The sequence below is a fragment of the Cebus imitator genome, unplaced genomic scaffold, assembly GCF_001604975.1.
Source record: "Cebus imitator isolate Cc_AM_T3 unplaced genomic scaffold, Cebus_imitator-1.0 Scaffold391, whole genome shotgun sequence".
NCBI classification, from domain to species: domain Eukaryota; kingdom Metazoa; phylum Chordata; class Mammalia; order Primates; family Cebidae; genus Cebus; species Cebus imitator.
Window position 1 is genome coordinate 146,067 of NW_016107706.1, and position 12,390 is coordinate 158,456.

The window sequence follows — 12,390 nt, forward strand, 5'->3', positions numbered from 1 at the left end:
GGTGCAAGTTCTCTGTCTCGATAACATTTTTAAAAAGCTCTAATCACAGGGCTTGTCTTTAAACCACGTCAGGAGCTAAAAATGTTCATTTATGAGTGTATGGATCCCAGTGTTTTTGCTGGGACCTTAATCAGTACACTTTTCCTCCTTCACAGGTATCCTGGAAGTTTGAAGGGAAAGTTTCAAGTCTAGCCTCGATTAAAGCCCCACTAATTGACTTGTTCTGCCATCAATTGGCCATGGACCTGTACTGCAGGATGCCTACTACACACCCAGCGCTGAGCTGTGGAAAATCCAGAACACACGTGACCACTGACAATCATAAATAGTGGTTTCTCAAAGGGACAAGTTGTGTCAGGGACCTAGCTGGATGCATAACAGATTTTTCTTTATTCTCAGATTCAGGCTTCTCTGCTTGGGACAGCTCCCCCAAGCAAAGAGTGTAAGTATAAATTGGGGGAACACAGAACATATGCTTCTTCCTTCCTAATATTCTTGACAAAAGTATTTTGTTTATGTATTGAAAATCCTGGGATGGTGTGAACTCACAGGGAGAGGGCAGGAGGGGACCTCCTTGATCAAATGTCTAAGATAAAGGTGAAGGCTGCAGTAACAAAGAGCCAGCTGATGGCCTTGTTCCTCCTGTAAGGTGCCTGCACCCCTGCCAGGCGTATGATCTGGGTGGTTACACTTATATGCCAGGAGAGGTGCTCCCCCAAGGGTATGTGTCAGCATCCTTGATGCGGCTTTCCCAAACTATGGCCGCATGGTTCTCTCTCAACTCATTCCCACAAAGGTGTATTCAAGTTGTGGGAAGGTGGACGTATCTTGTGAAGTGTTGCTTTTTGAAAATTCAAAATATATGTTACATTCAGGGAAGGGCTTCCATTAGACGCTATCTTTATATAATAATCTAGAAATAAATCATATTCTACAATTTGCTTCAAAAAAAGTAATAAATGCTTAAGTTCTCTTTACATTAATGTCAAAGCACAGCCATGAGTTACGCTGTGCAGGAGGCAGGTGTTTGGCAAGGCAGATTTTTTCCTGATAAAACAAGTAAAATCCTGAGACGTATTTCTTTTAGTAAACCAAAGGGAAATCCCGTGAGACTCTGGCTTGTGCCTCTAACTGTCTTCCTCAGTGAAAACAGCCTGTGGCCATGCCTGTGTCCTGGGTGGACTGAATTCGTTCTAGTGAGATGATGTGGTAAGCGGGAGATGCCCCTTGGGAAGGGTCGTGTTGTTTATGTGCAGCTGCTTTCAGCCAGTGCTGTCCTGCTGCTGGGACAGGAACACTATTGGCTGTCATCACTGCTGTGACCACCGTTTTGGATTACGGTACAAGACCCCACTGTCCCACATCTCTAATGACACACAGAGCATCTCTGGTCTCTAGGAGGTGGGAGGGACACTATTTCCAGCTTTAACCATATGCACAACAAGGAGATCCAGCGACCATCTGGTGGAGAAGCAGGCATTCCATCGCTGGAGCTTCCCAGTGCAGGAAATGCTCAGAACCAGGAGACCTTCATTGCAGTCCAGCATCCACTTAGTTCCACTGGCTTGGAGTAGCTTGGACTCAGTATACTCCTTTGTAAAATGGGGATAATACAGGGTGCTCTCATGTGGGGCTAAGGAAACACTGTGTGAAAGCCCTTTGCATATAAAATTTATGTAAAGAAGAGGTATTGGTCCTGTGTTATTACTATACATGTCTGACCATCACTCCATTATTAACACAACTACTCAAGCTTTCTATGATGACGCACCCCCAACCCCCAGGCCTCTCTCTTCATGGGATTTACATGAGAATTTTAGTTACTGTGCAGAGCTGCAGTCAGCTGATGCAAATAGGAAAAATCAGGAAAGGTCTGTTTCTGGAAAGTGAGGTCTCTTTAGTGCAACGGGAAATGAGACAGGGGCAGAGGAAGTGTTTTCAGCTTCTGATAAAGAAGAATGAGACAGCCCCAACATGCAGTGAGTAGACAGAAATGTTCTAGTGGGTGAGTTGAGGTCTTGGAAGAGAAGCAAGGTGATGCCATCTGGCTGTGTGTGGGAAGGAAGGGGAGAGGGCACTAGTGAGGACCCGTAGTGGGGTTGGGCTGGTGGCAGCAGGTGGCCAGGGAACTGGAGCAGGCAGGTACGTGACATGCCAACAGCTCTGCTCTCTGGGCCTGGAGCCTAGCTGACCAAAACACAGTGAAGTACAGCTCATAACTCATAACTCACTCTATCCTTGAGGATACAGTGACCCTTATTTCAAAACGTAGAAATACGGTAATAATAGAGCAATAACTATGTCTGCATCTCATTTAGTCACCTGCCACTGTTGCCACTGTGCCCCTTATCTGATTTTCTAGCCACATAACCACTATTCTATTTCTTGAACATGCCAAATTCCTTCCTGCTTGAAGCCTCCAGGCCTGCCGTTCCCTCTGTAGGAGTGCTGCTCCAGATCTCTCATCTCTCTCACTGCTCCAGATCTCTCATCTTTCAGGTCTTGGTTTCATGTCATCTCCTAAAAATGGTTTTCCCTGACATCTCCATAACCAAGCATCTACCTCTCCCCAGCACTCCCTCCTCTCCATCCTCTTGGTGACAATTACTGAAATGTGTACCCCTGCATTTGTTGTTGTTATCTACTTGTTTATGGCATGTTTCACCATTACATGGTGGAGTCTGCTGTATCTGCAGAGACCACTATCTCTGTAGCACTGATATGGTCTGGCTGTGTCCCCACCCAAATCTCATCTTGAATTGTGGCTCCCATAATTCCCTCATATTGTAGGAGGGGCCTGGTAGAACATAACTGATTCACGGGGGTGGATCTTTCCCATGCTGTTCTCGTGGTAGTGAATAAATCTCATGAGATCTGATGGTTCTATAAAGGGGAGTTCCCGTGCACACGCTGTCTTTCCTGCTGCCATGTAAGATATGACTTTGCTCCTCCTTCACTTTCCACCATGACTGTGTGGCCTCCCCAGCCATGTGGAACTGTAAGTCAAACCTATTTCCTTTATAAATTACCCAGTCTTGGGTTTGTCTTAATTAGCAGTGTGAGAACAAATTGATACAAGCACCTGGCACAGTCCCTTGCACATAGGGGAAGCTCAATAAAGACTATATTGGCCACACAAGGAATCTTCAGAGCCATACTTTAGGGAAGGCCTTATGATCTCCATGTTATGGACAGGAAACTAAACCGTTGTTCAAGGTTACATACCTAGTAGTCAAGGGCAAGTCCAGAATCCTATCCCAGGTGTGGCAGAGACAGAGCCCAACCTCTCTGTTCTTGCCTCTGACTCACTGACTCATAGTTGAGTCTGGATGCTGTGGGGATTTCTATTTTCTGGAGGTCCCCAAACTTGACACTTTGAGTTTGAAGAAATTACTTCAGAAAGACCCAAAATGCAAGGTGATGTCATGCCTGCAGTGTGAGCCCAGGAACTGCAGCTCTGATTTTGTGGCCAGTCTGAGTGACAGGCTCTTTGAAGGACTTCTGCTTCCCTGCTTCATCCGGTAGGATACTTTTCCACTCCCTGCTGGAAAGGCCCCTCCCTGGTCTGAATTCCTAATCCATTTTCATTCTCAACCTTTCAACTCAGCACCCAGTTACGAACTGTCTCCCATTACCTCTTTTTTTTTTTTTTTTTAACCAGCCTTATCCGTGTCCCCTTCTGCCTTGCTAACCAGATTATAAACCTCTGGAGGGTGGGCATGGAGTCTTCTACTTGTTTTGTTCTCCTTGGTGCTGAGTGCATGCATGACAGCAGCAGTAGAACAAGCTGACAGCATGTTGACAAGGAAAGCTTCTGCCGATAAATCAATGAAGTTTAATCTCTGATGAAGCCATAAAGATACTCTTTGTAACCCTGTGCATCTGGCGGTTGGTGAGGACGAGGGAGTTTATGTAGGTGACCTATGCTTATCCTTTGTGGACTGCAAGTTTACTATGTGCTAGTTTGCACACCCTTGTTTTAATCCGCTCATGCAGGGATGAATGCCACTAGACCCCTAGCGGGGATGTGGTAAGCCCCTGATCTTGCCTTTCCCATGGCTGATTTCTAGTTTTGAACTGCACCTGTGTGATTCCCTGTCTCAGACTGTGGGTACCTATATCAAGCAGAACCAGAGCCCTACTGGCCAGTCCCTCGGTTTCTTGCGGAACCTGCCCCACCGGGCTCCTTCCCCAGCACTTTGCATATCCTCAACTGGGCTTAATCAAACCAATAACAAAGAATGTTACAGGATCAGTGCACTCTATTGCAGACAGGAACAGCACCAAACCCTTGGGCCGTGGGAAGACCACTGAGCTCCAACTCAAGGTGACAGACAGAAAGGTTGGCTCCACACTGTGACTTCTTGACTGTGTCCAAATGTGACCATTTTGGTGGTTGAAACAGCAGTGGCAATTTTCTCACTGCCGCTTTTCAGTTTCAGTAAAGCAAGCAATCTAGATGCTAAGAATACACCTGATCCTCACAAAGCTACTTCCCCACTGGACTTAGTACAATTCTTTTCAGAGTGAATAAAAAAAATGAAGCCTATCAGCATTTGTATTTTTCCTAAATTGGTCTGTGTAAAACTTACCTCTGTAATCATCAATAGACTGTGTTTTTCTCTCCTCTCTTACCCCTCCTGGCCCCCCATTGACACTCACTTTCTCTCTCAATTTCTCTCCCCATCCTTTTGAAATTTTTACCCAGGCCAGTGGCTACCTGACTCAATGACAGAGGGTTAAATGTGTGCTCCAGACCTGCATGTGTGGAGGGTAGGCCAGTACTTCTTGCGGACTCACCCAGAGGGCAGTGGGAGCATGGTGGCTTCCAGCGGATGCCAAGGTCCCCTCATCTGCCACCTTTGTGCTGCAACTCTGGGGATGTGGCCATCCTGGCTCCTCTTCCACTTGCTGCTCACTTTTGCTCTTCTGTTTTCGTATAATCTGGGGAGCGGAGGACGAAAATGGGGCAAGTTATTGGAGAGGCCTCCTGATGCTATGTGGAGTAACTGGGACCATCTTTGGAATTTTTTAGCCACTTACAAGATTAATTTCAACAGAACACCAGGCTGTTTCAGACCTGCTTTATGAGAAGCTAGCACAATGATAGCCTTGAACATTCTAAGCATTTCACAGTTTACAAACAATCCTTTCATGATGTTAACAGTTTCTTCTATTTATTGAGTGCGTAGCATGTGTCAGACCTCATTAGGTATTGCGTATGCTTCACCTCACTTAATTCTAGTGGGTACATAGTATAATTCTTTCCATTTTATAGATGAGGAAACAGGCTCAGAGAGACTAAGTTATCAGTTACGGCCACACAGCTCATAAATGGTGGCGCTGAATCTCAAACCCAGAGCCTCTGGCTGTGACTTTAGGAGGCATCTGGAAGCCCTATCAAGGGGGTAGACATGAAGAGTCATCAAGAATGGCTCCAGATCCAGCTCATCTGCACAACCATTTGGATCTAGTGAGTCCATCTGTACCAGGGCCTCTGGGCTCTCAAGTTCCTATTCAGTTTCTAGGAAGCAGCCAAGAACTGTGCTAAGCCACCAAGATGGGTATATTCTTCAATGTTCCTTTAGGCCAGACAGGCAGATAAAAGGAAGGCTGAGAGCCCAGAGAACAATGAACTGAGGCGCCATCTCCCACGGCAGGGTGGGGACCCAGACACATTGCCCAGCAGGATTGAAGAATTGCTGAGGACCAGTGACCCCTGGTCCCTCCCAGTCTTTCCTCTGCAGGTGGGTGGGGCCAGTGCTGTCTCCCTGTCTCTCTTCCAACATTGTATGGGAGTATATGGGAGGAGGTCACTTGTTTGCTTTGTTTACAGATCTCCAGCTAAAAAGGAGCTGAAACTGCATCAAATGTACTTTGAACCGTGATTGGATGAGACATGAAGGTCTTTGGGTGTGGTGAGTCTACTTGACATATGGAAGGGATGTGAGTTATTGTGACCAAAGGGAAGACTGAAGTTTTTCAACACTTCCTGCATACGGCTCTTTGTTGGGTGACTCTGTAGACCCTCCCGGTATAGAGAGAATCTGCTTCCCCATCCTTGGCTTTGGGCTTGATGTGTGACTTGCTCTGGTCAATGACATGTGAGGAGGGAGTCAGTGACCATATGCCAGGGCTAAGCCTCAGCCTTAATAGGCGGTGTGCGCTTCCTCTTGCTGGCTTGTGCTCCTGTCATGGCCACATGCAGCTGATGTGCCTTCAGTTGGGCCCCAGAATGAAAATGCTGCAGCTGCCTTTGTCCCAACCCACAGCCAGAAATGCAGCCACTACAGATGTATGAGCGAGAAAGAAATTGTGGTGCAACAAAACATATATTCAGATAGTCCTTGACTTAAGGGGTGGGAAAGCGGTATGTATTCAGTACAGCATTCCATAAATTATATTAGCTGTTAAACAGTATTATAAAATATGCTTTTTTGATGATTCTGCCCAGGTATAGGCTAATGCAAGTTCTGAGTATGTTTACGATAGGCTAGGCCAAGCTATGACATATTAAGAGTAGTTTAGGTGTATTAAATGCATTTTGACTTATGATACTTTCAACTTAGGATGGGGTTAGTATCTGGACTTAATCCCATCCACTGTAAGTTCAGGAGCATCTGTATTTGGTCTTTGTCTCCAGTTCCTGGCAGAGTTTCAAAAACCCTTGGAATTATTTGAGTGATAGGAGTATCTTTGTTACACTAACAAGGTGATTCAAGGGGAGGCCCTTAGGTAACTTTAGGATGGGGGCTGGTTGCCAGAAAAACCAACTACAGTACATGATTAGAGGGCTGGGAGCAGAAAGACTAGAGAGTGTGTTCAGTCAGGTAATCACTCATTTAATCAGTCATGCCTAGATAGTGAAACCTGGCTAAAATCTCGAAGCAACAAGGCACAGAAAGCTTCCTGGTTGGTGCATGCATAGATGTGTTGGGGGAGGGGCATTCACAGAGAGGGCGTGGGAGCTCTGTACACCCAGTCCCCAGACTCTACTGCCCTAAGCGTCTCTTCATGTGGCTGTGCACCTGTACCCTTTAATTAAACTGGTAATGGTAAATAAAGCACTTTCCTGAGTTCTGTGAGTTCTAGCAAATCACTGAATTGAGAGTCCAGGGTCGTGGAAACTCCCGAAATTGTGGCAGACTAGGGAAAAGTGTGGTGACTTGGGGATATGTGAAACTTGTGGCTAGCATCTGAGGTGGGGGCAGTCTTGTGGGACTAAGCCCTTAACTTGTGGGGTCTGCACTAAATCCAGGAAGAAGTTAGTATCAGAATGGAATTTCACTTCTCAGTTGGTGTTGGAGAATTGGCTATGGAAGACAGAAAGGTCCTTTTCAAAAGCCAGAGTTTTGGGGTTGTTGGTTTGCAAGGAATAGTGTAGGACACAGAGCTAGCAGGAGAGACTGCAACACAGTGCGATGTATTCCCTCTGTGTGGGTCCCCAAGGCACAAAAGGCTAAAGTGAGAAGGCACAGAAGGTGCAGTGCCAGACACACTCCGCATGTTTCACCTGCTACTTGCCAGAGTCCCTGCTCCCGGCCCAGCCAGGAAACTGCAGCCTTCCCGCTGCCGGGGCCACCCACCTTCTGCAGGATTGTCGTGGCCAGCTCCTCAGTTAGCTCCTCCTTGTGGTCCCGCAGGTAACTGGCCTCGTTCTGCTTGTCCTGCAGAGGGAAGAGAAAAGCTGTGTGTTGCGGGTGGGTTAGGAGTGACTTGGCAATCAGTCACTTTCCCAGGAGACTCTCGACCACAAAAGCAGAGGGAGGTTGGGCCCTGCTCTAGTTAGGGCTGCTGGGACATTGATTTCCTGACAACCTGCACTTTCTCCTGGCAGCCAGGACCCCAACCCACACCTCCCCAGGCAGAGAGGAGCAGGAGGGGCCCTACCAGGCTGTCCCCATACGCTTCTGCTTTGGAAATCGCTTCCTCAATGGCCTCTTCAGCCACCCGGAGGGCCACAGCCAAGGTGTCCATCACACTATGTCCTAGGGAGGAAATAGAACAAAGCATTTCTAAAAGGGAATGATGAGTCAAAGGATGGGTCAAGCTCTTCTGCTTAAACTTTTCAGGGGCTCCGGGATAAGTTCTAAGCTGCTTACCGTGGCACACAAAGCCCTGACCTGCATCACTACTGCCTTCCATGCATCATTTACATCCCGTGCCTCAGATGCAACAAATTATTTGATTCCTTCAGACTTGTTATCTCATTCCCCCTCCCTCCTAGTCTCCTGCTCTATAACTGAGCTGGTTCCCACGGACCCCAAGTCTTGGCCCAAAATTACTCCTCTAACAAATCTTCTCAGATCCCTTTAGCCCTGCCCTTTGCTGGAGTTCTGTCCTAGGTTCTGGGCTTGCTTTAATCAGCTAGAAAGGCTACGTGCCCCTGGCCTTTCCCACAGGTCATTTTCAGAGAGCAAGAATTGATCATCTTCATTGTTGTATACTAACATGAAGCACTGGTCTAATCACACAGAATGGCTTAAAGATGACTGAAAAAAAGAGCTTAATGTAAAGAAATAATGGTTCTTCATCCACTTTCTCAGATAAAGATTATGCTTTATTTTGCACATATATTATTGTGATTATGGGGAAAATGTTATTAAATATACTAATTGGGTTGTGCATATGACTTAAAGCAAATATATACTCTATGTATAATGTTTTTAGACTATCAACCAATATTAACAACACTGGCCAACCTCACAGAACTCAGCCACATGGCAGGCCCTGGGCAAGAGTTTCACATACATGATCACAATTAATTCTGACAAAAATCCAGTAGTAAGTAGGTGCCATATAGGTACTGTTTTACAGTTGGTAAATTTGAAGCACAGAGTAGTTAAATAACTCACCCAAGGTTACACAGCAAGATAGTAAGAAGGCTAAGATTTGAATCCAGTTTGATTTCAAATTTGATTTTGAATTTGGATTCCATTCCTTTGAATCCAAAGCCCTCATTTTAACCACAAAATTGAGATGAATACAAGCTAACATGATTAAAAAATATAGTACTATCATATTTTTAGTGAACATTATTTTTTTTAAGACATGGCAACAAATGGGAGAAAGTAAAGGACTTCCCAGGTGACAAAGTTCTTTTTGGAGTGAATTGCTGGGAAAAGTTCTGTTTCCCTTGAGATCCTAGATTTTAGCTTCTTACTTATGAGAATTTCTATCATCCTACTCTTAGTTTGCCCCAGAAGTCCAAGTCACATCATGTGCAAGAATGTAGGTCAGCAAAGGTTGGGTGCCTGGGTCTCCTTTTCCCCAATTTCAACCTCCTGTTTCCATTTATAATCTCCTACTCATATTATTTAACACATGCAAATCTCTTGTAAGCTGCTGAAAATGCTCTGTGGAATGAGACAGGGTGTGAATACATCAATTCTTTAATTACTCACTCAATTAAAAAAGTAATTCAAGCTTCTTAGACCCTTAAGGACACAAATGTAGACAGAAAATATCATTTGGCAAACATAATAAAGTCTCTAAACAACCTACTTAAGGTCAAAGTGATCTAGCTAGCTGATGAGTATGTCACAAGCCAGCTTTGACAGTCATGATAGAGTAACGTAGGGCAGCCCAGCCCAGGCTCTGCACGCCACCAGGTGGCTGACTGAACATGCAGTCTTTCCAATGTTTTGATAACTAGAGCCTACACGATCTAAGCTGTCATCACACTAAGGGCTCCCTGGTAGCAGACACTGTATCTCCCTTCTCTCTTCTTGAAGATAGCCACCAATGTATTTTTCAAAGAAAAGGTCTACACATTTTCATTGACTCAAAAAAATGTTTACTGAGTGCCTTTTGTGTGCTAGGCTCTGTGATGGCCCCAGTGATAACCTGGTGGACAAGCTGAATCCATGCTCTCAGGTGCCTTCCGAGCTATTGGAAGACTAGACACAAAAGTAACCACTAAGAGGCATGCGTAACTATCCATGTGATAGAGACGGTCACCAAATTCCATGGACCACTGGGAGGCAGGCACCTGGAGCTGTAACTAGAAAGGCTTTGGATGCCGTGGTTATAATTCTTGGATGAAAGTGATGTGGTACACTGGGTAAAAACTGAAGTCTCAGGTCAGTGTTTCGGAGAGAAAGGCTGGCAAGGGTGTGGAGGAAGATTAAGAAGGCAAGGTGGCCAAGGTTCAGAAGACCAGCAAGATGGTAGGATGGTCAATGTGTCAACATGACTAGGCTGTAGTACCCAGTTATATAATCAAACACTAGTCCAGGTATTACTGTGAATGTATTCTTTACATGTGGTTAACATCTATAATCAGTTGACTTCATGTAAGGGTTGCCCCACAATGTGGGTGTGTCTCATTCAATCCATTGAAAGGCCTTAAGAGCAAAAAACTGAAGTTTCCTAGGGGAAAAATTCAGCCTGAAGACCAAAGCACCAACTCTTGCCTGAGTTTTCAACCTGCTGGCCTACCCTGTATGTATTGGGCTTGCCAGTCCCCTGCAACCCTGTCCCCTGCAACTGCATGAGCCAATTCCTTAAAAGGAATCTGTGTGTGTGTGTGTGTGTGCATGTACAAACATATATTTAGTGTACTGCAGAACCTTGCTGATATAAATGGTCACTGAAATTAACACTAATACTGGAGAGTTTCAAGCAGAGAGGTATGCAGGATATGGGCTGCAGAATGGAAAGAGAAGGGTAAGATTGAAAACAGACCGACAGGTACTTAGGTAGCTGGGAGGAAATGGAGAGAGTCTGAAGGAAACATATCTCTTGCTGGTGGACCTAAGTGCCTAAAGAGCTTGACTAGGACAAGCTGGGATTTAGAATCCTATAGAATCTTCAGGTGCTAATGGCCAAGCATTAGAAATCTGAGTCTAGAACTCTGGGATGAAATCAAGGCTGGGCGTTTCTGGCTCAGCAGCAAATGGAGGTGCACTTGAGGTCATACAATGGTGTGTGGCAACCTATGGAAAAGCTGCAGGTAGTAAAAATAATAGAGGACACACTTTTCATGAGAAGGCACCTGTATTAGGGTTCTTCAGAGAAACTGAACCAAGAGGATATACATAGATATAAAATAGGAGATCTATTATAGGAATTGGCTCATGTGATGAAAGAGGCTGAGAAGTTCCATGATATGCTATGTGCAAGATATGCTGGAGATCTGTAAGAGCAGTGGTATAATTCAGTCCAAGCGTGAAGGCCTGAGGAATGGGGTGATCTGCTGGCTTAAGTCCTGAGTCCGAAGACCCAAGAATCAGAAGCTCTGATGTGTGAGGGCAAGTGAAGATGGATGTCCCAGCTCCAGAAGAGGGAGAGTAAATTCACCCCTCCTCTGCCTTTTTGTTCTATCTGGGCTTTCGATGGATTGGATGACACCTGCTCACACCGATGAGGGTGGATCTTCTTTTCTCAGTCTATGATTCAAATGCTATTTTCTTCCAGAAATATCTTCACAGGAACACCCAGAAAAAAGGTTCACCAGCTATCTGGGCATCCCTTAGCCCAGTCAAGTTGATGCATAAAATTAACTATCATAGCTCCCAAAGAGAGAATAGAGGGTGCAGATGAGCTGTGGCGGTTGCAAGAGGAAGACAATTCAGGGAGCACTGATTGTCAATGTCCAGTACTTCAGAGAAAGAACTGAAGTGATGGATAAAGTTTTATTTGAAATTAGAAGTTGGTTTTACTTATAACCACTGCTCTAAGAGGACAATTATATTGGTATAAAAAAGTAGAAGTTAATCAGTAAATGATACATTCTTCACAGGAATATTTTAATATGAGATGCACAAGTGAGTGGATTGATATGTTCCAACTCCAGAAGAATATTTACTAGTTGACTGTAAAGTATCCATGGTTGGGTAATGAATGCTGTTCTCTTGGCCACACTTTGGATATACTAACCTATTTTCACGATGGATTCATACACTGGCACTAATAAGTGACCTAGGGAGACTCACACATAGTAGTAGATAGTTGCATCTGGGGTAACAATGCAGCTGGGGATCCCTGGCAGTACCTATACCTGTAGGTGTTTCTATTCCTCCAACTTCCCAGTAGCTGTAAACTTTTAAGCAACTTTACCTTCTGGCTGCCTATAAAATGTTGAATCACTGCCAGAAATGCTTCCTTCATTCTCCAGGTTTGACTCAAAAAGGCTTCCTCCTGGCAGGGTAGAGATGGGAGAAGAGAATGAATATGATTATCAAAGGTCTTCAGTGAATACTGATGCACTGTGCCACTGAACTGACAGACCACTATTACACACTTGAATTGTTAACCTTGAAAATAGGTTTAGGACTCATGAGGTCCCACAGTAATGCTAACATTTTTTTTTTTTTTTTTGAGATGGAGTTTCACTCACGTTACCCAGGCTGGAGTGCAATGGCGTGATCTCGGCTGACCGCAACCTCC

General features: G+C 45.1%; 1 protein-coding gene across 4 annotated transcripts in view; it reads right to left on the reverse strand.

The window, feature by feature from the left end:
* LOC108289080 (myosin VIIA and Rab interacting protein) overlaps positions 1 to 12,390 on the reverse strand; it is a 209,767-nt gene that overhangs the window by 89,471 nt on the left and 107,906 nt on the right. For 3 of the 4 annotated variants that reach the window (XM_017508339.2, XM_017508336.2, XM_037731278.1), the window contains exons 3-6: positions 12,061 to 12,141; positions 7,891 to 7,988; positions 7,587 to 7,667; positions 4,801 to 4,944 (exon numbers count right to left, since the gene is read on the reverse strand). In XM_017508339.2, coding sequence (XP_017363828.1) covers positions 4,801 to 4,944; positions 7,587 to 7,667; positions 7,891 to 7,988; positions 12,061 to 12,141 — 404 coding nt within the window. The remainder of the gene's footprint in view (positions 1 to 4,800; positions 4,945 to 7,586; positions 7,668 to 7,890; positions 7,989 to 12,060; positions 12,142 to 12,390) is intronic. The other variant, XM_017508338.2, reaches the window with a different exon arrangement.